Source organism: Eublepharis macularius, chromosome 2, assembly GCF_028583425.1.
Source record: "Eublepharis macularius isolate TG4126 chromosome 2, MPM_Emac_v1.0, whole genome shotgun sequence".
Classification (NCBI taxonomy): domain Eukaryota; kingdom Metazoa; phylum Chordata; class Lepidosauria; order Squamata; family Eublepharidae; genus Eublepharis; species Eublepharis macularius.
The window spans coordinates 111,603,887-111,629,922 of NC_072791.1; the positions used below are offsets into that span (position 1 = coordinate 111,603,887).

Sequence of the window (26,036 nt, forward strand, 5' to 3'; positions counted from 1 at the left end):
ACCCACCACTTGTCTTTTACCAGAGGGAGCTCGGTTAATGATGCCATTATGGAGCACTTCAGCTCGGTGAGGTATACTTCATTCGATCAGGCAGTCAATGTGGTTCAGAGATGTGGAGTTGGTGCTGAATTGGCCAAATGTGACATTAAGTCTGCATTTTGCCTTTTGCTGGTGCACCCCGCTGATATTGAGCTCTTTGGTTTCTCATTTGATGGCCAGTTTTACATGGATTGTGCACTTCCAATGGGATGCTCAGTGTCTTGTGCTGCATTGGAGCATTTCAGTATTTTTTTGGAGTGGGCGGTTCAGTCCCACCTTCAGTGTCGGGACACTGTCCATTACCTTGATGATTTTCTTTTTGTGGGTGCCGCACGGTCTGGGTAATGTGCCCGTCTTCTCATGGCGTTTATGGGTCTGGCCAGGGAGTTGGGTGTGCCTCTGGCACATGAAAAGACTGAGGGGCTGACCACAGTTTTGACCCTCCTGGGCATTGAGTTGGATACGGTGTGGCAGACTTCCCATCTGCCGGACAATAAATTGCATGGCCTTCGAGAATGCCTGGCTTCCTTTTGGCTGCTGTGCAAGGCTTCCTTGCAGGAGCTGCAGCAGTTGGTGGGCCACCTTAACTTTGCGTGCTGTGTGGTGGCACCTGGGAGGGCATTCCTTCGGCACCTCTGTAACCCCATCGTCAGTTTGCAACTGCCTTACCACAAGGTCAGGATCAATGCGGGGATACGAGCTGACCTGGAGGTGTGGGAAGAGTTTCTGCATTCCTACAACGAGGTAACCTTTTGGAGGGAGGAGTTCCTCCTGGAGGGGGAGTCACAGGTGACATCTGATGCCTCAGGGTCCATTGGATTCAGGTTCTACTTTCAGGGGCATTGGTGTGCAGAGCAACGGCCAGCCTGGTGGGTGAGATGGGGCCTTGCTTTGGACCTCACCTTTTTGGAGTTGTTCCCCATTCTGGTGGCAGTCTGCTTGTGGGGTAGGGAGCTTGCAAACCACACAGTCTATTTTTGGTGTGACAACTAAGCTGTGGTGCATGTTCTCAGCTCACTCTCTTCTAGATCTGTCTGGGTCATGAGGCTGGTTAGGGCCTTTACACTACATTGCTTGAAGCTGAACATTTTGATCCAGGCGAGGCACATTCCTGGCATTGGTAATGGTGTGGCAGATGCGCTGTCTTACTTTCAGATGGATCGATTTTGCCAGCTCACCCAAGAAGCCGACTTGCAGCCGGCTGTGGTCCCCCTGGATCTGTGGAGACTTGGATGCTAGAGGCAGACAGGGCAATTATTTTAGCAATTGCTCCCAGCACGAGGAGGTCCTATGATTGGGTGGTGCACCTGTTCGAGGACTTTAGGCAGTCCAAGGGGCTGTAGCAGGTATGGCACATTCCTGTGCCGCACTTGTTGCAGTTTTGCATCGAGCAAAAAGGTAAGCACCTGGCAGTGAAGTACATTAGATGCCAACTTGTGGCTTTGGCCTTTACCAGCAAAGCCAGGGGATTTTCTGAGGCTACGAGTGACTTCCACTTGAGGAAGATGCTGGAAGGTTGGGCCCAGGAGGTTGGGACAAGGAAGGATGATAGGCAACCATCTCCTTGTCAGTATTATGAGGTCTAGCTTCAATGTGGGGCAAATTTTGTAGCTTGGGATTTGAGGCAGCTCTTTTTCAAGCCACTGCCCTCACTGCCTTTTTTGGCGTGCTGTGAGTTAGTGAGCTAGTCCCCAGTTCCAGGTCAGATAGGTCCTGCGGGCCTTGCAGGGGCCAGATGTTTGTTTTATGGGGGATAAAGTAACCCTTCTTGTCTGTAGGTCCAAGACTGACCAGGTGGGTATGGGGGTATCTATTTCATTGGGCCCTTGTGCGGAGCCAGGTCTGTGCCCTGTGAAAGTGCTAAGGAATTATTTGGTGCTGAGGGGTGAGGGGGTGGCCCTCTGTTTCAGCATGAAAAAGGCTCCCCTCTGACCAGGTATCAGTCTAGGGTAGTCATCGGGAGAGCCCTGGCAGGGTTGGGGTTGAGCAGGGTAAGATTTGGTACTCATTCTTTTCGTATTGGGGCAGCCTCGACTGCTGCAGTGATGGGCTACTCGGTAGCAATGATTAAGAGGGTGGGTTGGTGGCGGTCCTCTGTGTACTGCTCCTACGTTCACCCTTGGACAGTTTATGAATGTATATGGAATTTGTTCTCTTTGTAGGTGCTGGGGCTCACCATGGGAAACTGTGTATCCTCATCTGTGGGCACAGCTTTGTTTTTTGGGCTGCTCATCAAGCCAAGAAGACTGCGTGGGGGTCCCAGCTCAGCCTTAGCGAGTGGGCCATGGTAGAGTCGCAGGGGCGCTGGGCCATGAGGTGATCTGGCTTGCTGCCACTGCTTTTTGAAGGGAGGTCCAGCCCACCTTCTGACATCCTTGTTATCCACCTGGGAGGTAATGACCTTGGCTTGATGAAGGGCCATGCACTGTCTGCACAGGCTCAAGCAGAATTGTACTTAATAAGTGAATGCTGGCCTGGGGTCCTTATTATGTGGTCCACGATGCTCCCATGGCGCATGCAGTGGGAGGCATTGGACCTGGGGGCCATTGAGAAGGCTAGGTGGATGGCCAATAAGGCCCTCGAGAAGGCCTTGGCTGGGGGATTAAGTATTTATTTACCTCACCTCAGGATATGGGCAGAGTGTGCCAACCTCTACCGAGGTGACAGCATCCACCTTTCGGTGGCGGGGAACAACATATTCTTGGAAGACATTCGGCAAGGGCTCAGGATGGCCATAAACCACATGTGGGGCACAAGGATCTGAACAGAGGCACGACCCCTGCTTTGGCAGGAGAGGATGGGATTTGTACGGGACCGTGTGACCCCTTGGCTCATCCCCTTAGGGGAATTGGGGGTCTGTCAGGAGCAGCTGGTCGGCTTCATGGCAGCCAGTTGTGAGGACAGACTGCCCAGTGGGACCCCTGGTCAAGTCCACCCCTATGGGCTTCATGGCAGTGGGGGTCAGAGCTTTAAACGGGAACTGTTTGCCTGGCTGCTGGGTACCAGCCATCCTTTGGAGGGCTCACCCCTGGGGCAGTAGGGGCTCACCCAGGCAGGTCAAGGCGGAGGTCCGGTGAGACCCCAGAGCTTGACCTGCACCGCTAGTTAGATCCCTTGCCGATTCCAAGTTTATGTTAAAATCAATAAAGCGGTCCGTATTTTTATACCCAAGCAACTTGTCTGCCTTTTATTTTGACTGGGGGGGGCAAATTCCTATCATCACTCATTTATTTATTTGCTCTTAGGTCACAGCCAATTTATGGAGACCCCTTAGGGTTTTCAAGGCAAGTGACATTCAGAGGTAGTTTGCCATTGCCCTCCTAGAAACCTTAGTCTTCCTTGGTGGTCTTCCATCCGAGTACTAACCAGGGTTAATACTGCCTAGCTTCTGAGATCTGGCAAGATCAGTCTACCCTGGGCTATTTAGGTATCAGCAACTTGTTATCAGCAACCACAAAGTAAAGACCTAAGAATTATCAGTTATTAAATAGTTAACAACAGTTAACTACAATCTAGGTAACAACAGAGACCATATTCTTTAGCACTTCAATATAGTCTGAATAGCTGGAAATGTCAACTGAGAACTGTGCTCATTCATGAACAGCTGCATTTGATGTGACTTAATACTTCTTTTTCTTGGATAGCCACAAGACTTCATTTCTGATAACATCAGCAAAAAAGGATGGAGAAAGAGAGAGAACATTAAGGTGGCAGAACGTAAATTCAGGATTAAAAACAAAAATCCTTTTCAATCTTGAGACAGCTGCATACAAGACCACATATACTAGTAACATGCTCAGTAACAGCAACATGGTAGAAGGGGATGTACACTGGAAGGTGCATCCCAGTCCACATCAGGGAGGTAGCTAATGTCACATATAAATGCACATTTGATCTCATTTGTTCACAAGGCTGCTGAACATGCATGTGGACTTATGAACTATTCATAGACATAGCTAGTTGGGCCATTTGTACTTGTCAGTAACAGTTGCTGGTGAGCTTTCAACCCAGCCAGGATCATGTGATCATGCTGGTTGCATGTGGACATGTTACTGCCAAGAACAGTATCAATGGACCAGCTGCCAAAAGTGGCATCACTATTGTTCAGTTCATGACAGTTGCAAGTCCTTATGGGAAAATGCTGGTTCCAATAACTGCTGTATTCACATGACCTTGGTTTGCCAGTAGCATTAGGGTTCCAACCAAACCAGTGTCTGCACTGAGCCTTAATTTTCTTTTCTTAGTTTTCAAAGTAAAACGTTTGGGGGAACAGTGTTTCAGGTACAAAACTCAAACCACCATTTTTGTGGAAATTATGGTAACATTAATTTTTAGTTTCTTACTGTTTTTTCACCATAGTTGTACAATCAGGTCCAAGGATAGTGATAGCCTTGCTTTTGTCTTGTTCTCCATTTCTTAACACTTTCAGTCTCATAGGCATGTAGCTGTCTAACTTCTTGCTTGCAGGTTTCGTTAAAGGAGGGCTATTTGGAATAAGCATCCCTTCAATGGGCCAGTCAAAAGCCTTTCAGTAAATAAATAAAATATTAATAATAACATTAATAACAATAATTTTATATAGCAGGTTAGAAGGTCTCAAGAGCTTCACATAATCCTACACTCAATCCTTTAAGGGTGTTGGCACCTCATATTGTAGGAAAGGCCAGGAACAATGACTTACTTGAAGCAACAGGTAAAGACATCAAATTTTATTTTCACCATCTTAGAAGGAATAAATGCAATACAACCTCACAACAGGAAAAGTACAGGAACTTACCTAAGCAGAGTTACATGTTTCTAAAACTCATTCAATTAATTTAGAAGGATGTAACTCTGCATATGATTACACTAGGACAGCCCCATCCTAAACTCTACCCAAAAGAGTTTAGGATAGCAGCTATATACTGATATATCCCAGAGATACACTGGAATTATTTATTTATGCTACTTGTTTATTTTATTTATAATCTACCTTTCTCACTGAGACTAAAGGCAGATTACACAGGGTAAGTCAAATACAATCAACAGGATAGGACATCCAATAAAACATTGCAATAGTGTTTGGACTGCAAAAATCTGAAATAGAGCATGAGCATTTACATGAAATGTTAAATGATGCTGAAATTACATAGGCGGATCATACTTAACAACATATGGTTCATACTATGCACAGTAGTATAATCCACAGTCACTATCCCTTTACCAAAGCATCTTTCTATCCCCCAAATATGCTGATGGCAAGCCATGCCCGTGATGTATTGCTGTAACTGTTCTGCCAGCAGAGAATCAAGCAGAGTCGGGAGTGTGCCATAGGTGAAATGGGACTTAGTTGTGTTTCTGCTCTCTTCAAGCCAGGGATACACTGATGCTGGTACAATGTTAATCTCCAAAAATCTAGCCTTTATATTTCAGATTAATCTCTTGCAAAAGAAAAAAACAACTGGCCCACATACCTCCCACCCTGTTGCCAAGCACCAGCACAACATAGGATGCTAAGTCAGCAGCCAATCACTGCACCCCCTCCCCATAGTAGCCAATGGCTGCTCCCCAAAACTTATATCAACCCCCAGTGGAGACACCCATAACTCAGTCGATAGTTTGTAAAAAATGGGTCTACATTTCTCTGGTCCAAATTGTGCACACAAAGTACAGACACTTTCACTTTGATGATGGGAACTACAAATAAAGGACATTTAGCTTACATATCCCGATCATGAACATACAGTGATTCGATTCATTGTTATCTGTCACTGCAACTTGCAAGGGCACAGAAGCCTAACTAGAATGAAGGATTTAGTAATTCCATTTGTCAGATTTGGTCCCAGTTTCCCTGCTCAATACAAAGTGATCCATGCCTTAGTTACATCTAGATTGGATGAAAGCAATGCGCTCTACTTGGGGCTACCCTTGAAGAGAGTTTGGAAGCTGCAGCTAATGCAGAAAGCTGCAACTAGACTGCTGGTTGCGGCCAGCTTTTGGGAGCATGTGACCCCAATACCACAGCGATTACACTGGCTACAAATCCACCCCCAAGTACAATTCAAAGTATTTGTTTTCGACTTTAAATCCCTACATGTCTCAGGACCAGTATTGTAAGCTGTGTTGAGTTCCAACAAAATAGGAACACAGCTAATAAATGTTTTAGGTAAATAAATACATACATTTGTGGACTGTTCTATGACTATGTCTCTGTTTAACTGAGGTTTTATAAACTAGGCTATATTTCCACTCCCTGCTCATTCCTTACCTCAACTGTCTTTGGCATGCAATTCATCCCCCTCCCTGTTACCGCTGGCTTCTAATAAGTCATGCAGCTTGTGCAATGGGAGGCAGGTGGGAATGGATGGAGTATTAAGGTCACTGAAGCAAATAGCAGTGGGCAGCTATAATGACCTCCTGAACAAAGGAGAGAGATGGTGCATAGGGCTCATTAGCCAAAATTATAGATGTGGGGGGGGGGAACCCAATCAAAATAAATCAGATTCATCCCCCATAATGATGTTTGATAGAGTGAAACTTTAACTGTGCTTGGGAGACCAATTGGATTGTCTCAGGGCCTTCCTTATGTAGGAGTTGCACACTGGCCTTGGGTGTGTTAGTCCTGGGCCTTTCCACTGCATCATAGGGTATGAGGGGACGACTAATGCCTTATGATATTCATGTGAGCTCAGTTGGGTGAGTGGTTAGAGAACTGTTCCGGAGTGCAGGAGGCATATGATCTTGTCTGGCCTCTGCTTCCTATTTTGCTGTTGCTCACCTATTTCTGGAGGAAAGGAGAGTTTGCATCCTCTTTATGAGGAATTAATTCCTTTATGAGGAATTAAACCCATGGGTGATTTTCCTCAGTGAGCTGTGTTGGATGATTGCCTTTGGGAAGGTGCAGTTCTGTGTTCCCTTGTTGCTGTACCATTGTCGGCATCCCTCATGCCTGACAAAAGGCTAATGTTCCCATGTCCCATCCTGACAAGGATTGAGATCGTTGCTGGCAAGACTCTTAGTTGTGTTCTTGCAACCAGGTCTTGCTTCATATGCCAGCAGAACAGTCAATTAGAAATGTAGCCACTAAAAGTAGGACCTCTAAAGCAATTGCTCTAAAGCCATGAAAGAACAATTTCCCTGAAATTCCTATTTTCTACTTGTTTTCAGAAAAAGCTACAAGGTATCCTCCTACCCTTCCATCCTCCTCTTCCTCACCCACTTTTCTCAGTGAGACGCAAGACAGATTACACAGTATGAGACAAATATGATCAATGGGTGAGGTATCCAATGAGCAATGCAATAGGGTTTAGATATCAGAAATCCAAAACAGGCAGAAACCTGCAAACAAAGCTAAAAACCAACAATAATAGAAGGCTTCTTATTTATTTTATTTTATTTATGTTATTTATATTCTGCCTTTCTCACTGAGATTCAAGGTGGATTACATAGTGTGAGATTAGTACAATTAGTGGCAAGGACAAGGGCAGGCATTTCCATACAGTGTCAAGAACATTTCCATAAACAATGTCATAGGGTAAATGAATACAGTTTCAAGAACATTTCCATAAACAATGTCATGGGGTAAAAGAATATAAGTTTACAAAGATATAGTATTAGCAAGGATCCAGTATGGGGTTGAGGAATTGCTAAAACAGAACGTAATCAATTCTAGGACTTACAATGAACAATATAAGCACAGGTAGGATATAGGAGTACATATTTAGAGCAACAGATAATATGTAAGGCGAAATAATGGTGAAATATATGGTTTCTAACTCATTAGCAAAACATCTGGGATCCCTTTCCTACAATACCACCCTCTTCGCTGAGAAAAAAGGCCTTTTTGAATAAATCAGTTTTACATGGTTTGCGGAAAGCTGGGAGGGTGGGGGATCTCCTGACCTCCTCAGGCAGGCCTTTCCATAGGGTAGGGGCCACCACAGAGAAAGCCCGTGTATGGGTTGCTGTTGATTTCGCCCATGTACAAGCTGGCACCTGCATTAGGCCCTGTTCAGATGAGTGAACCTACCGTGGTGGGACATAGGGAGAGAGGCAGTCCCATAGGTATGCTGGACCAAGGCCGTGAAGGGCTTTGTATATAATAACTATTGCCTTGAACTGAGCATGGTAACTGATAGGTAGCCAATGGAGTGACTGTAGGATGGGAGTGATGTTCAAGCTCCTGCTCGCTCCTGATAATAGTTGATCCACAGCATTTTGCACCAATTGGAGCCTCCTAGTTAACTTAGATGGGAGACCAATGTATAATGCATTACAATAGTCAAGTTTTGATGTTACCATAGCATGGATCTAGGTGGCCAGGTCAGCTGTGTTGAGATAAGAAGCCATTTTCCAGGCTAGAGTGAGATTGTAGTAAGCATTTTTTGCAGCTGCCTTAACTTTTTTTTCTACTAGTAATGCTGGATCCAGTATAACCCCTAGGCTCTTCACTGAGTCTGCAAGCATCAAACGAACTCCATCGATGGTGGGGAGCACAACGTTTTTCAAGATATCTGACTTCTCAACAAGCATCACTTCAGTCTTGTCTGATTTTAATTTGTTATTTTTCAGCCATTTTACTATGGCTGTCAGGCAGAGATATAAGATTTCTACTGCATCCTGGATAGCGAGAAATTGAGTTGGGTATCATCTGCATATTGATGACATCCCACTGCATAGCTGTGAATGAGTTCTCCTAAAGGTTTTATGTAGAGGTTGAATATCATGGGAGATAAGATTGCGCCCTGCGGGACCTCACAAGATAACTCCCATTCTGGAGATAGCTGAACTCCGACAGCAACCCTTTGAGTCCGTCCCATGAGAAACTATTTAAACCAGTCCAAGGCACATCCTTTGATGCCCACTAGGGCTGTGCACTGCTAAAAAATTCAGGTTTCCTGCTTAGGGTTTACTTGAAGGGGGGAAAGAATCCAGAATTAACAGAATCCCAAAGTGGCAAGCCACTTTAGGATTCTAGTAGTTAGCTCGCTTTGGTATGCTCAGTAAAGATTCAGAGCATACTGAAGTGAGGGGGAGAAAATACCACCACCCCTGGTGCAAACCCCCCACCCTCATCCCACTTACCTGGCAGGCAGGGATGGGGGAGGCTGATCAGCTGGGCAGTGGGGAAGTGCTGATCCAGCTCCTGCAGGGCGCACGCCTCCTCCACTGGCCAGCTGGGCAGTGGGGAAATGCGGAGCCGGCTCCTGCGGTCTATGCCTCCTCCTCCTCCTCTGCTGCAGTGGTCAGCTGGGCAGCGGGGAAGCGGGGAGCCGGCTCCTGCAGGCCCACTTCACTGCTGCAGTGGTCAGCTGGGTGGTGGGGAAGTGTGGAGCCGGCTCCTCTGGCCCTTCCTGCCCCTCAAATGGCCATTGCGGCCCAGCTGGGGCAGGAAGGGTCTCCTGCCTCTTTCTCTGATGGCTGAAGGAAGGGGAGGAAGAGCTTAAAGGGTAGAAGCCTCCACATACCATTTGCAAATGGCGTGGAGAGCCTCCTACCCTTTAAGCTCTTCCCTTTTCCAGTCAGCTGGAGGGAGGGGGGAAAACAAAGGGTTGAAGGCTCCACACGCCATTAACAAATGGCACAGAGAACCTCCTACCCTTCAAGCTCTTCCCCTTTCCAGCCGGCTGGAGGGAGGGGGGAGAGCATAAAGGGTAGGAGGCTCCGCATGCCATTTGTAAACGGCGCTGAGAGCCTCCTACCCTTTAAGCTCTCCCCCTTTCCAGCCAGCTGGAGGGAGGGGGGATAACCTAAAGGGTAGAAGGCTTCGTGCACTGTTTGCAAATGGCACAGGGAGCATTTTTCCCTTTAAAGTCCCCCCTCCAGCACGTCCAGAAGGCCCGTGGGCCAGCTGAAGTTTAAAGCACTCCAAAGCTTCCCAAAGTGACCAGAATCACTTTGGGAAGCTTTGATTCGGGCGTTCCAAAATGGGGCCAGCATTCTGGCCCCGATTCAGAAAACCCGAATCTTTATAGATTGGGTCCGATTCAGGCATTTTTTCTGAATCAGAAGCCCTAAGCGCACACCCCTAATGCCCTGTTTCTAAATGCCTCAACAGGATGGCATGGTCTACTGTGTCAAAGGCTGCAGACAGATCCAGGAGGAGCAATAAGATGGCGTGGCTTTTGTCTATATTTAGATGGAGATCATCCACTAACTCTACTAGTGCCGTCTCTGTCCCATGCCCTGGTCTGAATCCAGTCTGGAAAGGGTCTAGAGTGCTAGAGTTTTCCAAGAAGATCTGGAGGTGGTCAGCTATTGTCTCTCAATCACTTTGCCCAGAAAGGGCAGATTAGAGACTGGACGATAATTGGCCACATCAGCTTTGTCTAGAGATTACTTTTTAATTAGCGGATGGATGTTTTGCAACCAACTGATGTTGTTTTCATTTTGGTTCTGGTGTCAGTTTTATGTGATCTCAGTTTTTGTCTGCAGTTTTAATAGTTGTTTTATAAGTCATTTAGAGAGGCATAACATATTGTAATTAAGTACAGCAAAATTCCATGGGCTGTTAGCAATCACAGCAGCATCACTTCTGATGGAATGCAACTCTTGTGATTTAGAAAGGATTGCTTTTTTCTACTGCCCTTCTTCAATGTTACTTTATGTAAGTCATTGGTATCAAGGTTTCATCAACCACACATCTTTTCCAAATGATGGGATATGCTGCCTGAGGCTAAGGAAATTTAGCAGCACCTTGCATAAATACAGTCAGAACATGACTGCTAAGCTCTGGCCAGATCACATGGTAGAAGAGAAGGGGTCATTATTATACTGAGGGCCATTTTCACACGTCTTACCGGCTCTGGTACATCGCACAAAGCTCCCCCAAGGACAATGTCTTCCTGGCATGATTTCCCGGTTCTCACATGAAATCACAGCTGGAAGATGCTGTCCTTGTGGGAGTTTTGCGCAACGTACCGCAACTGGTAAGACATGTGAAAATGGCCGAGGTTAGAGGGTAGTATAACATTTATATAGACGGGGCAGTATAGAATCAGACAGAGAGTTGGGAGTTTGAAAGAGAAGTTGGAGTTGGAAGCAATCATTTTGTGGGAGAATAAGGACATCTTTCCCCTTCCTTTCAACTGTCACTGCATTGCTTGGCAGGCTAGATGAGGAGATCTTGTCTCCACTGAGACATTTATTAATATGCCTCCATTCTAGGGCAGCAAGGATGGGACTGGGATGAAACTGGCCAGAGGCCTTCCAAGCTGGTGCATTGTTATAATGAAGTTGTTTCTGTTTTGTTCTGTTTTCATTCAAACTCAGATAGTGCAGTCAGACAGAAAGGCAAATAAGAACAAAAAATATTATACACATGCTGACTATCAGCACTTACAGCCAATAATTTGATAGCACTATGCAAAATATTAGTAGAACAAGGTATGTTTGATTCTAAGCAGAGAAATCAGCAAAATGGCACTTTATACCCTAGCAAAATGAAACTAATGTTTGGAGTTATGCACAATAGAGAATTTAAAGGAATTCTTGGCAATCAGACACTAGAAAGAGGTTGTGTTTAAAAGATCGATGCAATCAAGTTAGCAGCAGAGAAAGAAAAAGCATTTTTGAAAATATATATAAAATTCCAGACTTTTCCCCCAACAGCAATTTGAATTACACTTAAACAGCATCATTGCATGCTTCATGAAGAAATCCTTTTCAAACTGAAGGGAATTTCATAGGCAGTTTGGAGTATTCAAAGAAAAAGAGGTCAAAATGCCTGCTGTGTAAGAAGAGGACCATCAGCATGTCTATAGAAATTGGTTTCTCAGTGATTATGTATGTGGTCTCAGTGATTATGTATTAGTATACAATTTACATATTATAGATCCTTTTAGTCTGCATATATAGGGATATCTGTGTTTATATATCTTAAAACTACAAACAGCTTGAATGTGTGTTAGGGTGTGTGCAGTATTTTCTATGTATAAAATTACCTCATTAAGTTCTCCATTTGGAAGCACAGGCCACATATAGGTCAATTTATTCCATAAAGGATTTTCAACTTTTGATTGTTTCCACTGACCAGGCTTACTTGTCCCTTCATGTTTAATGGCCCATCTGGAAAAAAAGTATATATTTTTTCTGTCAGAATTATCGGGAATAGTAATCTTTACAAATATATATTTTGACTGGAAGTAGTTCTTGCAATAAAATAACAGTTCCCTTTTTACAGAGAAACCCAAAGAAAGTAACAGAAACAGACCATAAAACTTCTATAAAGATAAAACCCCTAATTAAGTATGTGCTATCTTCCTTTATTATTAAGCTCATATAACCAAAAGTCTTGAGCATAAAACCATTACATCACAACAGGATAAAACAGACATTGCAAAATGTGACAAAATAAACAAAAGCAAGATACAGAACAATAAAATACATGTATCTCATAAAAATCTAAAACACGTTGGATAAAATAAATGAATATATATAATTTCTCATGTGATCAACAGGAGAGAACTCATTTCAGCAGCATTTGAAAGAGACCAGTGCTGCCAAATATTTTGCAACCAATCAAGTTATTTCTGGATCAAAGTCTACTAAGAATAAAGATAACACCCAAGGACTCAACAGGAAGCTGATATTTAGACAGAGTAGGTGGAATCCAATGACTCTGGAGAAAGTTCATTGATCACTGTATACTAAAAGGTGGTCTGCAGCCTCTGCTGCACCAGATACACATCCACAGAAACAGTACTATCTACTAGGGGTGTGCGATTCAGGCTTCCAATTTGGGATAAATACCCAAATCGGACCTGATTTGTAAAGATTCGAGATTTCCGAACCTGGCACAGCATGCTAGCCTCAATTCGGAAATGCCGAATCAAAGCTTCCTGAAATGATTTGGGTCATTTCAGGAAGCTTCAGGCCTTTCAAATGCCAGCTGGCTCCAGCTGACCTGCAGAGGAGGATACCCACTGGTCAACTAGAGTTTAAAGGGTCCTTTCCCTGCTGCTCGCAAGCAACAGGGAGTGGGTCCTTTCAGCACTTCAGATTGCCCACGGGAGAGATCTCCCCGCTGGCCAGCTGGCACTAAAATAGCCCTTTCCCTTCCATGCAACTGGCAGGGAAGGAGCCCTTTCAGTGCTTCAGATGGCCCACCGAAGGAGATCCCCCCCGCAGGCCAGCTGTCATTTAAAGGGCCCTCACGCTACTGTACAAGCAGCAGGGAAGGAGCCCTTTCAGTGCCTCAGATGGCACACATGAGAGATCCCACTGCGGGCTAGCTGGCACTTAAAGGGCTCTTTCCATGCTGTGCAAATGGCAGGTAAGGAGCCCTTTTCAAGCCTTAGAGGGCCTGCCAGGGGAGATCCCCCTGCAGGCCAGCTGATACTTAAGCAGCCCTTACCCTGCTGTGCAAGCAGCAGGGAAAGAGCCCTTTTGACGACTCAGATGGCCCACAGGAGAGATCCCGCTGCAGGCCAGCTAGCGCTTAAAAGGCCTTTTCCTTGCCATGCAAGCGTCCAGGAAGGAGACTTTTAGGTGCCTCAGAGGGCCCGCGGGAGAGATTCCCCCATGGCCCACCTAGCACTTAAGGGGCCCTTTCCCTGCCATGCAAGTGGCTGGGAAGAAGCCCTTTTGGCGCCTCAGAGGGCCTACTGGAAAGATTCCCCCGTGGGCCAGCTGGCACTCAAAGGGACCTTTCGCTGCTGCTCAAGCTGCATGAAAGGAGCCCTTTCGGCGCCTCAGATGTCCCGCTGGGGGAGATCTCCCCACGGGCCAACTAGCATTTAAAGGGCCCTTACTTTGTCGTACAAGCAGCAGGGAAGGATCCCTTCCGGCCCCTCTGATCCTCCCATGGGCCAGCTGGCACTTAAATGGCCCTTACTCTGCTGCACAAGCTGCAGGGAAGGAGCCCTTTTGGCAACTCAGCCCACAGGAGAGATCCCCCTGCGGGCCAGTTTGCACTTAAAGGGCCCTTCCTTTGTCGCACAAGTGGCCAGGAAGCAGCCCTTTTGGTGCCTCAAATGGCCTATGGGGGAGATCCCCCCATGGGCCAGCTGGCACTTAAAGGAGCCCTTTCCCTGCCATGCAAGTGGCTAGGAAAGAGCCCTTTCAACACCTCAGATGGCCCCACAAAGGGAGATCCCCCATGGGCCAGCTGGCACTTTAAGGACCCTTTCCCTGCCCTTGGACAGCAGGGAAAGGGCCCTTTCAGTGCTTCAGCTGGCCCGCATCAGGTGAAGACTGGCATTCAGTTTCAAACTGAATGCCTTGCTTCTACACTCAATGCAATGGCATTGGGTGAAGATGCGAGGAGTTTAGTTTGAAACTGAATTCCTCGCCTCTGTTATTCACCCATGCTGATGTGAATTGGTGAAGAAACCCTGCTGCTTTCCTTTGCCCACTGCAGAAGGGGCCAGGGAATTCCCTGGCCCTTTCTTCAGTGGGCTAATGGAGCGCCCAGCAGCAGGGCTACAGGCTTAAGCCTACAGCCCCACTGCTTCCCATCACCCGCTGTGGAAGGGACAAGAGGACTCCATAGTCCCTCCCACAGTGGTCCAAGTGTGTGTGGGGGTATGTTTAAACCTTCACTTTTCTAGCCACTTGCAAGCAGCTAGCAAAGTGTAGGTTTAAACTTCCCCCTGCTGCTTATTTGACTCGATGGGAGAAGGAGGAGGGAACCCTCTCCTCCCCCTCCTATCGGATCAAATAAGCTGCAGGGGGGAGTTTAATTGCCTTTTCTGTATGCTCTGAATCTTTAAGGAGCATACCAAAGCTGGGCAATAAGCAATTTCCGCCTTTTTTCCCTCTTCGGAAATTCCGAAGCAGGAAACCTGAATATTTTTTTCTTGGACACCCCAACTACATACTGTTGCTTTAATTATGAACCTGCTGGGTAGTTCTATGTCTAAGAATTGCTTATGCTGTTTCAGCATTTCTTCAAGTCCGTATTGCATTTTTTTGCAGATGTTATGTCTTTTTAAATTTGCATTTATAAACCCTATGGCATTAGTTATTGAAATGTCCTTAATATTAACTGTACTAATCTCATACTACATAATCTGTCTTGAGTCTCAGTGAGAAAGGTGGATTATAAATGATATAAATAAATAATAAAAACGTGGGTAGAATGAAATATTTTGGGCTGAAATCTACAAGACCATGGGAGGTGAGCCTCAAAGTCTCTTTCATCTAAGCTGTACAGTTGTTGCATATGCTACAGGTCTCTTGTGATATCATCTACATATAATGTCAGGGTATGCTTCCCAACCCTCAGTTGGGACTTGGAGATCATGGAATTACATCTAATCTCCAGAGATCAGTTCCCCTGGAGAAAATGTCTGCTTTGGAAAGTGGACTCTATGGCATTATACCCCACTGTGGCTCCTCTCCAAAAACTGCCCTCCCCAGGCTCTACTTCTGAAACTCTATGAATTTTTCCAACATGGAGGTGGCAACCCTTTGTCAAGCAACCACACATCAACAGCAGCAGCAACCCTCGCATACATAGATGGTACACAAGATCCATGTATTCCACACAGACTCTTTTTTTCTGTCTTTGGACATCAAATGCTGGGGACATTATGATATGCTTGGAATGTTCACAGACACATTTGGTTGGCCACTATTTCAAACAGGTTGCTTGACTATATCAACATATGATTTGCCAAGGCCACAAATTAAATATAAGGTACAGGTGGGTTCCACTGTTAGGGATTTATTCCCATCCATGGAAGGTATTACTTAAAACAGGCTCATGGAAACCAGATGTCTCTTTGACTGCTTCAAAGGAACCCATTAACCACTAAACCATGAGGCTGTGTAAAGAATGATCAGTCTCTCCAGTGATCATTCAGAACAGGTACTCAACTTTTGACTGGAAAGAGGTAAACCATTTATTTTTTCCAGACCTTGGTGACAGCTTTGTATTCCAGCCAATGATCATTCAATATTGTCTTTTGAGAACTTTATTTAAAATAACTCCAGCAACTCTTGAACAGGAATCACAATTATATAGAAAACAGTAGAATAAGAAAATGAGATTATAAACAAAAAAGCATACAAGTTGTCCAGCGCCGCCGGACTCGGCCCCGGGGTCGGGGTTGCCACCCTCCAGCTGGGAGGGCTGGCCCTCCCCCGGGATCCCCGGCCCCCACCCCCTTACCTGGCTGGCGGCGCGGGGGAAGCGAGACCCAGCCCCGCAGAGGGCCCCCCCCACACCGCCAAAGATGGGAGAGAAGATGCCGGCGAAGAGGCCAGCTGCGGCGGCAGAGGAGGCCCTGGCGAGGATGCCGGCCGCGGTGAAGAGGCTGGCCGCGGCGGAGGAGGAGGCCGCAGCAGCGACGCCAGCAGCAGCGAAGATGCTGGCCATGGCGGCTGGAGAGGCCGCGGCCCGGGCCCTGGTGGTGAGCCCGGCTACCGCCGCCTGACGGAGCCTCGAGCCGCAGGGACCGGAGCCGCGGTGGCAGATGCAACCAGCCGCACCTGAGCCAGACAGCGGAGGGCCGGGGCGGGGGAGGGGATCCGGAGGCGGGGAAACCCAGCGGGATTGGCCCCAGGGGAAGGAAGACAGGGGAGGGAGCGAACCAGGGCTGCTAGCGGGGACACGGAGGGGTGGGGAATGGCAGGATTGGTGGAGGTGGTGGGGAGGAAGCTATAAGAGGGCAGCTCCCAAGGACGCCGAGGAGGAAGTGGCTGGAGCGACTGGGAGAGAGCCGAGAGAGAGGGTGAACGCAGAAGCCAGAGCTCAGCAGGGAGAGACGGTGGAAGCCGGGTGCCTTAAACCCCTACCTCTCATCCATATCTGAGGCCGAGAGAGCTGCCCCCTACTGGACCGCGACGGCGGTGCGGGGGCCGGAGCGGGCGCTCACACACATTATCCCTTCTCCTACCTAGACTGTATTTAAAGTGCAATTTCTAAAAATTCTTACTAAGCCTTTTCAGAAAAGATAAGATAGTCTCACTGCAATCCATATTTGAGAGATGTAGAAACTTTATCTTATACAGACACAACTGCATGAGCCTCATGTGAGCAAACTCTTAGGCCTACTGCACCCAAACATCCTGAACTAGGGTTGTCAGATCCTCCCAGCCCCCAGGTTGCCTTCAACCCTTCACACGCATGCTCCTGGCCTCCCTTCATGGAAGGGATGTCATCGCAAAGGCCCTGGGAGTGCTCCTGCGCTCCACAGGGGGCCAATTCAGGCCTGATGTGGGCCTAATTTGGGCTTATTTGACCCGGATCAAGCTGCTGCAGAGTGCAGAAGCACTGCTGTACTCTGCAGCAACCAAATGTAGGCTGATTCAGCCACCATTTGGGCTGTTTTGGCCAAGATTGGGCCACTGCGGAGCTCAGGAGCACTGCTGTGCTCTGCAGTGGCCTGATCAGGGCCCAATTTGGGCCTGATCTGGGCAGTTGTGGCACGTGGAAGCTTGCCACGCTACCCAGGAGCACACCCGGGAAGCATGTTCCCTTGTCTTCCTCCCCACCGGCCAGGTAAGCAGGGCGGGGGATGGGTGGAGGGTGGGAACAGGGCATCCCCCACCCCCAGTGGGGGATTGGCAACCTTATCCTGAACAGTGATTTAAAGTTAAATCCTCAGCATCTAGCTCAGCACTACTCCTTTGATCTAAACATTTGATATTACAAAAGACTGTTCACTTCAGAAAAAGCAAGCAGCAATGCTGAGACAGATAACTTGCCTAAGGAAATAAGTATATGGCAGAGATGGGGTCTGCCCCTAAATACCAATCTACCTCTTTAACCATATTTGCTGCTGAAATAAAGAAGGAAACAGAGAGCAAGCTATTTAATCTCCCACTCAGATTACTCTAATCAATTACCCTTTATTTATCCCCCCATTTATTATCTGCACACATCTCCCCAAAGAAATCTCTAATTCCAAAAACATCATTTCCCCTTAACTCTCCTAAAAAAAGAAAAGCATTGATTCTTCTTCCTTTCTGTCTAGCCAGTGTTGCCCAATCCCATCATTTTACCCTTCCTTGACTTTGTCAAAGCACAGGTGCCCCATTCACCACTCTGCACGCTTCTATAGAAACAGAAGGGATATTTCTACAAACCAATTTTGTGCTCCATGCTGGTATATTGGCTCAGATTGTACTTCAAAATAATGTGGGGAAGCCCTGCTGATAGTCACATATGCACATTCATTTTAAGAGTTTGAAAGATGGGGGTGGGGGTTGCCATCAGCTGATAAGCTACTGATGGTAGCTCTCTCACAGGTACTTTAACAACAATATGAAGAATACAGCCTATGCATGAATCTTCATGAAACAATACTTTTTTTCTTTTGTTCATAGAATTGCTGAGGGAATTAGTGAAAGGGCTGGTGGGATTCACTGTCATCCTCTGGAGCAGAAGGCTCTTTTGGATCAAGCTGCATATCAAAGGGCCTGTCAGGATTCTGCCAAGTCTGTATATTGCTGTTAATGAACATTTGCTGCACACCCCGCATGGCCTTTCCTGAGAGTGCTATTAAGCTGCCAGTTTTCAGCACAGTTTGAGTTTTAATAACCAAATTCTAAACCTCTGAAAACTATGTTTTATAAATGAAAAGATGACAATCCCTTAACTGCACTGGCATTAATAGGTAGCAACCTAATGACTGTATAAATGCCTAAAATGTCTTATGCCCCATTCCCTCCTCCAAAGGTTCTGTTTGCAATACCACTGCTCAACTCTGATACTGAAGTCTAATACTTTTTATTTGCAGCCACTAGATGGAAACAATGATTCATGAAAAGCCCAGTTGAAAGATGATTTTTTTAAAGGAAAAAAACCCATTGACATTGCATTCTACTTAACGTTATTTCATATCTCTTCTCAGTGTATTACAGACAACCCTAATACAAATGCTTTCCCCCTTCCAGATGTCATGCAAGGAAGTAAAATAGAACTCCTTGTGCCCCACATAGCTGTCAAACTTCACTTCTTCAAACATGCATGCAAAGCTCAAGGCAAGATTAAAAACAAAATGACAGGCTTTTTAACCCCATAATCAATAGGTCCACTATGAATCTCTCTGATTACAAAAAGCAAAGGAAATATTAAACGTGGTTTCATCTGATGCCACTCTCCATTTGCTGCTCTTTTATCATTGCAGACTCAATGGGGAACAAACCCCAACCCCTCATTCTATGGCAACAAACTTTATCAGTGCAATCCTAAGAAGAGTTACTCCAGTTGATTTGATTTGAATGGGCTCAGACTGGAGTAACTTTTCTTAGGATTGCACTGTATGAATCACCTTGGGCAAGAAATTCAATTCTGTTTTTCTTCATGATCTAATTTGTGGAATCAGAACAATTTTGCAAATCTGGGACTAGCAATGCCACCAAAGTTTGTAATTTCATAATTTGCAATATAAACCTCAGCTATTTAGTCTTAAAAAACATCTGTAATTTTAATCTGAGCTAGAGAATTTCTGCTGCGCACACACTTACTTTCCTTGCTGCTATACTCACAGCACTGAGGAGAGGGAGAGGAGAGAGGGCTTCTCTGTCTCTGCTGCCTCCTCTACCCCAGCACCCAAACATTGCTATGGAAACAAGGTATCAGGAGCCCTGGGAAAGTAGCTTTCATTCCAAGGTCTCATTTTTTAAATTTTAACAATTAGAGAGAACAATGGCATGAAATTTAATTAGTTTTGCTTTCAGTTGTTCTTATGACTATGATGCCTCTCTTTTGCCTGCTCCATAAAGTATGTGTGCATAGTTGAGCCTCAAAGCACGGTGACAACATGCTGGACAGCTCAGCTATATCAGAGACCCAACAGTATGAGATCACAGTTAGAGTTAACATGGATTTCCTTGCTGCTCCTCCAACCAAATCAACTGCATTCTAACCATACTGCTGCATTCAGAGAACCATTTAACCTTCAGTCATAACAAGAAAACTATGATTCCCATGGCTCAAATGTTATAATATATTCTGAAATACTCTTTGCCTGAATGGAAGCAGCCCTTGGACAGGAATTTTATGCAAAAGAAGTAGATGTAAGATTCATTAGGATTTACATTGCACCTACAATGAGGAGGTGACTTTAGTATTCATTTGGAGGGAAACATTCCCTCAGTTTGTAAAAAATATAAGCAGTACTGAGTGAAATAATCAGGAACCTTATGAACAACTGAAGGAAGAATTTAAACATGAGTGTTTGCCTTCTTAGCCTAGGATTGTAATAGCATTCACAGATCCATATGGATTTTGTACAAGGAGCATAAACCTACACTGATTTTGGGAGTCCTCCTAACTACATGCTCTGGTGAATACCAAAGGTATCCAAACAAGAAAATCAGTAAGGATCACGATGACATACAACCAGGGCTTTTTTTCAGCAGGAACGCGGTGGAACGGAGTTCTGGAACCTCTTGAAAATGGTCACATGGCTGGTGGCCCCACCCCCTGATCTCCAGACAGAGGGGAGTTTAGATTGCCCTTCGTGCTGCTTGGCAGCGCAGAGGGCAATCTAAACTCCCCTCTGTCTGGAGATCAGGGGGCGGGGCCACCAGCCATGTGACCATTTTCTCCGAGGGCAACCCACTGAGTTCCACCACCTCTTTATCCAGAAAAAAAGCCCTGCATACAACCATGTGCTTATTCTAACCAGATCTCAAATGGATTGCAGAATTGCAAACTGTAAACCAGAATTCCTACTGTTCCAAATAGAACCAATCCTCAAAGTTTGTGGTTTGAGATCTGCATTGCAAGTATAATATTAGTACATACTAGCTTTTTCCAGCACACCAAACCTCATGGATTTTCTTCTGCATAGTTCCTGCAATTCCAGGATTAATCTTTCCAGGTGTCAGGGAACCTACAGCAATGGAGGTGAATATGAGAAAATACCATGTGCCTTCTGATAGAAGGATAATGTCCACTGCCAGCAATGGAAGAAGGAGAAGGCATTCCAAAGTCAGGAGGCAGCTACTGTAATGGCTTGTCACATATGGCTACCTATTATATGGTTTATATTTTACACTGTAAGGTGCCTTGAGCACCTTTGGAGGAATGGTGGTTGTAATATTTTGCATGTAATTAAGTTGGAGTATTTTATTTCTGCTAGTTAATGTGGGGTTTTTAATAGTCGTTATTGTGGGTTTAAATGGAGGCTTCTGAGGAAAGAAAGAGAGAGGCTAGATAGTGTTGTGATTGGCTGGTAGCTGTACCCTAGAGGATGGAGTGAACTTCAGTTTTTAGTCAGAGAGCTGAGGGAAGAGGTTTTCAGTCAGTCTTTGGGTGACTCAGAGAAAGGATTCTGGACAAAGCAGACGAACTGTGTGAAAGCCTGAGAACCTAATTCTGTCTAAGTTAACCTGTAGGGAGACTTCTGCTAAAATGATACAAGTGAAAGTTCTGAGAAGAAAGTGGGGTAAAGTGCCTGAAGCAGAAAAAGCAGCAGCTACCATTCCACTGGAAGATGGAGAAGATGGAGGGAGAAGGTAGAAATAGGGCTGAATTCCTACATGAGTTAAACACTATCCCCAACCTAGAACCTTTCAGAATGATTATTGATCAAGTAAATATGCCCAAATAATTTTGAAAAGAGATCTTTAGGAACTTATAAGTCAGAAGTTGTAAGTCATGTATGAACCATGACTATCAAGTCATTTCAGAAACAAAATTGAAGCTAGAAATATTTTGGTGAAAAAGGGAAAAAATGTGAGAGACAGAAACTTTGAACAAGAGAAAGAGTTAAGTGAAAATGTAGAAAAGGCAAAACAAAAGCCAACAGAAAAGGTTCACAAATTAAACTTAAAAGCTTTAATATTGCTGAAAAGTTTGATGACAAAATTAAAACTAAAGAGAACCTTGGAAGGAAGCATCAACACAAAGTTCCATCTAGACCCTTGCCTGCTATATGGGAGTACTATGGGATGAAGTCTTAGAAACCACCACCTGGCACCCACAAGCTAATGGCCTGTCAAAAACAGTACAAGGTAATATAGCAGAGGCCTAAGCAAAACAGGAAAAGATGTATGAGGTAGGTGCCCAAAATAGAGAATCTGAGTGATGATGTTCCTACCTATGAAAGTCAATAAACTTAAAGCAAGCAGGAAAGAACCTTATATAATTAGGGGAAAATGGTATGACTTCACTTATGTAATTTCCCAAGCAAGTTGTGAGGAAGAGTGGGAGAAGGTCCACATCAATGTGCTTAAACTCTATTATAGTAGAGTGAATCACAGTCTATATGCTACTCTTAAAACAATTTCTGATGCAAACACATTAACTGTCCTAATACAAGGGGTAAAAGTGGAAAGTACCATCCAACGGATCAAATGGTCCCTTGACATAACACCAATTATTGAAAGAGAAGCCAAAAGATGAATTGCTGAAAACTCCAGAGGGAGAACAGGAAGATAAAAAATAGAAAGGTATAGACAGATATAAAGAATATGACACACATGAAGAGAAAATACAGAAAAACAACTTAATTAAGCTAAAGCTTCAAAATGAAGAAAATTAAGTGTAAACCTGCTCCAGCACTTCAAGATACTTGGCCTGAAGAAAAGATACTATAAAATGATTATTTGATGCAAGAGAGAGATGGCTTAAGATACCTGGTAGCTTACCTGAGAAGAAAACTGAGAGGGAGCCAAACTATTCAATTTGGTGTAGTGGTTAAGAGTGCCAGTTTGGTGTAGTGGTTAAGAGCACAGGACTCTAATCTGGAGAGCTAGGTTTGATTCCCCACTCATCCACTTGAAGCCAGCTGGGTGACCTTGGGCTAGTCATGGTTCTCTGGAACTCTCTCAGCCTTTCCCACCTCTCAGGGTGTTTTGTTGTGGGGATAATAATGACATATGTATTGTCGAAGGCTTTCACGGCCGGAGAATGATGGTTGTTGTGGGTTTTCTGGGCTGTATTGCCGTGGTCTTGGCGTCAGGAACTACAATGCCAAGACCACGGCAATACAGCCCAGAAAACCCACAACAACCACAATAATGACAGACTTTGTAAACCGCTCTGAGTGGGCATTAAGTTGTCCTGAAGGGTGGTGAATAAATAGAATGTTGTTGTTGTTATTAATCTTGAGAACGGGGTTTGATTTTCCACTCCACCACTTGAAGCCAGCTGGGTGACCTTGGGCCCATCACAGCTTCTAGGAGCTCTCTCAGCCCCTCCCCCCTCACAAGGTGTTTTGTTGTGGGGATAATAACAATATACTTTGTAAACCACTCAGAGTGGGTTGGTGAAGGGTGGTATATGAATCAAATGTGATTATTATTATTCCATGAAAAAATGTGTCTGGCTAACATGGGGGCTCTCTCCCAGTTAAAAATATATATTTGGGGCCAAATATTCACACTACTAACAGACTGTGTTTTAAATAAATAAAGAGTCTCATCTTGGAAGGCATGAGGAAGCAAAGGTGGACATGAGATGAAGAGCATGATGTCCAAGCAGCCCTTTAAATATCTAAGTTCTAGGCTGTTGTCAGCTTCGGCACTAGGGTCGTCAGAGCCTGAGGGGAAAAAGGGTGGCACCTAAGGCGGGAGGTCCTCTAGGCTGGTCTCAGAATGGGGGAAGGAGGGGGTTACTGCACCCTGACTCCCTCTCTCCCTCCTGACTGGGTAGACATCTTAGGTGAGGCTAATATCCACTCTTGCTCTCCCTCTGTCTTGCTTTTGAGCACTGGCTTCTCCTCAGCTGACTGCCTCCCTGCCCTGCCCTTGGTGCCTCCTTTTATAGGGGTATCCCTGGGACAAAGCCCTCCCTTCCTCCAGGCTCCGACCTATGCCTTCCTCCCCCTGGCTCCAGCCGGAGCCTTGGGCCAACTTTGGGACTGGGGGCAATACATTCCCACCCCTCTCCCCTTCCTCCCTCCAATGGGAATGGCCCCGGAGGGTGTAGCTGGATGGTCTGCATCGCACACCAAGGCACCATCACTTCCTGCTCCCTGCTGCTTCCGGCAGCTATTCTGGGGTGCTTCCGGTTGGGAGGGGCCATGGTGTTGCATCTCCATTGGCCTGCAGTGTCAGCTGAGTCTTCTAGCGTTTGGAAGACACTTCTGTGGGGCCTCTCCTGCCTGTCTTGTCGGCCATCAGAGTACCCTTCTCCCAGCCGGTCCCTCTGCTGCTGTTGCAGCTGCCTCTGCTCCTCCTGTCATGTCAGCTGTCGTTCTCCTCCTCCAGGTCAGGCCCTTGGTTGCTGTTGCATCTGTCTCCACTTCTCCTGCTGTTTTGGCCCTTGGAGTTCCCCTCCTCCCAGCCGGGCCCTCTGCTGCTGTTGCGGCCACCTCTGCTCCTCCTGTCTTGTCAAAGTTTCTGTTGGTGGCTGCAGCATTTCTCTCTTCCTCATCTGGCAAAGATGGGGGTAAGTATGGAGGAAAGGGGTTGCCCCCAGCCTCCAGACAGCTGTATAGGGATTTATAGGTCAAAGAGCTATAAAACCATCATGAGGGCAGTAGTTATAGAGTTTCATTAGGATCGGGGAGACCCAAGTTCAAATCACCAGTCTGTCATGGAATCTCACAGGGTGACCTTGGGCCAGGTATTCTCTCTCAATCTAACCTACTTCACAGGATTATTGTTAGAATAAAATGAAGTAGGGGAGAACGATGTTAAAAGCTTCTTTGTATCCCTATTGCAGAGAAAGGTAGTATATTCATGTCTAAATGCATAGAAAAATACAGTCATGTCCTCACATTTAGTCTAAAAGCATGGCAGCAGCCAATGAAGATTTTCAGCACTGGAATGATACACTTTGGTCCATGCCAGCTAGTAATCTTGTAATTCTTTCTTGACTAATTGAAGCTTATAAGCCATCTTCAAGAGTATCCCCATAATGCACAGTACAGTACAGTAATCAAGCCTGGAGATTACAGGAACCTGTATCACTCTGGACAGATCACCCTAGTCAAAGAAAGGCTAGAGCTGGCAGACCATCCAAAGCAGATGAAAGATGCTACATACTACAGATGAAATCTGAGCATCCATCATCTGTAGATAGAAATTTAATGGCACCTCCAAGCTGCAAACTTGCTCCTTAGGTGGAATACAACACCATTTAGAGAATACTGTCTCCCAGTTCCATAATCAGCACCAACACCAATCAACCATACCTCAATATTAGCCAGACTGAACTAAAGTTTACATGCCTTCATTCAGCCTATTTTCATGCCCACACAATAGCCCACAACATCTACAACCTATCTAAAGCAGATGCAAAGGTGAGATAGAGCTGCTTGTTATCTGCATATATTGATGACACTACTTCATACATTTGGAGAACCTCTCTCAGCAGTTCTATGTAGAGATTAAACAACATAGTTGACAGAATTGAATTGTTTGTAATATTATGGCACAACTGCCTCAGTGTTGAACAAAACTACCTCAGCCCCACCTTCTAGAATACTCAGTCAGCAAGGACTGGAACTACCAGACCATGGTGCTCCCAATCCCCATCCCAGACAAACAGTCCAGAAGGATACCAGATTGAACAGTATTAGCTTCTGAATTAGCCTCTTTTTAAGAGACTAGGTACTAGAAAGAGGAGAAACAACATTCCTCTTCTTTAGATAGATGGGTTCAGTACCCTTGCCACCTTATAAGAAAGTTCGACACAATCTACTCTGATGCTGCCTTGAGGAAGATATATTTTACAATAACAAAAGATGATTTTTTCCTTCCTGTGTTCTTGAATTTTATTTAAATGCTACCCACAGTCTCAAGTAGTATTTGATTTCTTTACAGATATACTGGTGGGGCATTTATCCCCACTTGGAATAAAGAGGCAGATGCAAGGTTTGGGAACTAAAGGGCCGCTTTATTAAACAGCAACAACATAAACTGTCAACAAGGCAAGGGCCTAACTAGAGGTACAGGTCAAGCACTGGGGGTCACCCTGGACTACTGCCTTGACCTGTCTGGGGGAGCCACACTGTCCCAGGTGTGAGCCATTCAAGTGCATTGTTGGAACCTGGCAGGCCAGGAAGTGGTGCCCTCCCTTAAAGCTCCTTTGGCCCTGCCACTTGATGGTGACCCATTTGCTCAGATCAAGCTGGGACCTGATTGGTGTCCTGTTGGCTTGATGGGCCACC

General features: G+C 45.6%; 1 protein-coding gene across 1 annotated transcript in view; it reads right to left on the reverse strand.

The window, feature by feature from the left end:
* The window catches only part of DCDC1 (doublecortin domain containing 1), an 807,587-nt gene that overhangs the window by 98,030 nt on the left and 683,521 nt on the right, over positions 1 to 26,036 (reverse strand). The window contains exons 20-21 of the mRNA XM_054969981.1: positions 11,961 to 12,084; positions 4,383 to 4,564 (exon numbers count right to left, since the gene is read on the reverse strand). Of these exons, the coding sequence (XP_054825956.1) occupies positions 4,383 to 4,564; positions 11,961 to 12,084 (306 nt within the window). The remainder of the gene's footprint in view (positions 1 to 4,382; positions 4,565 to 11,960; positions 12,085 to 26,036) is intronic.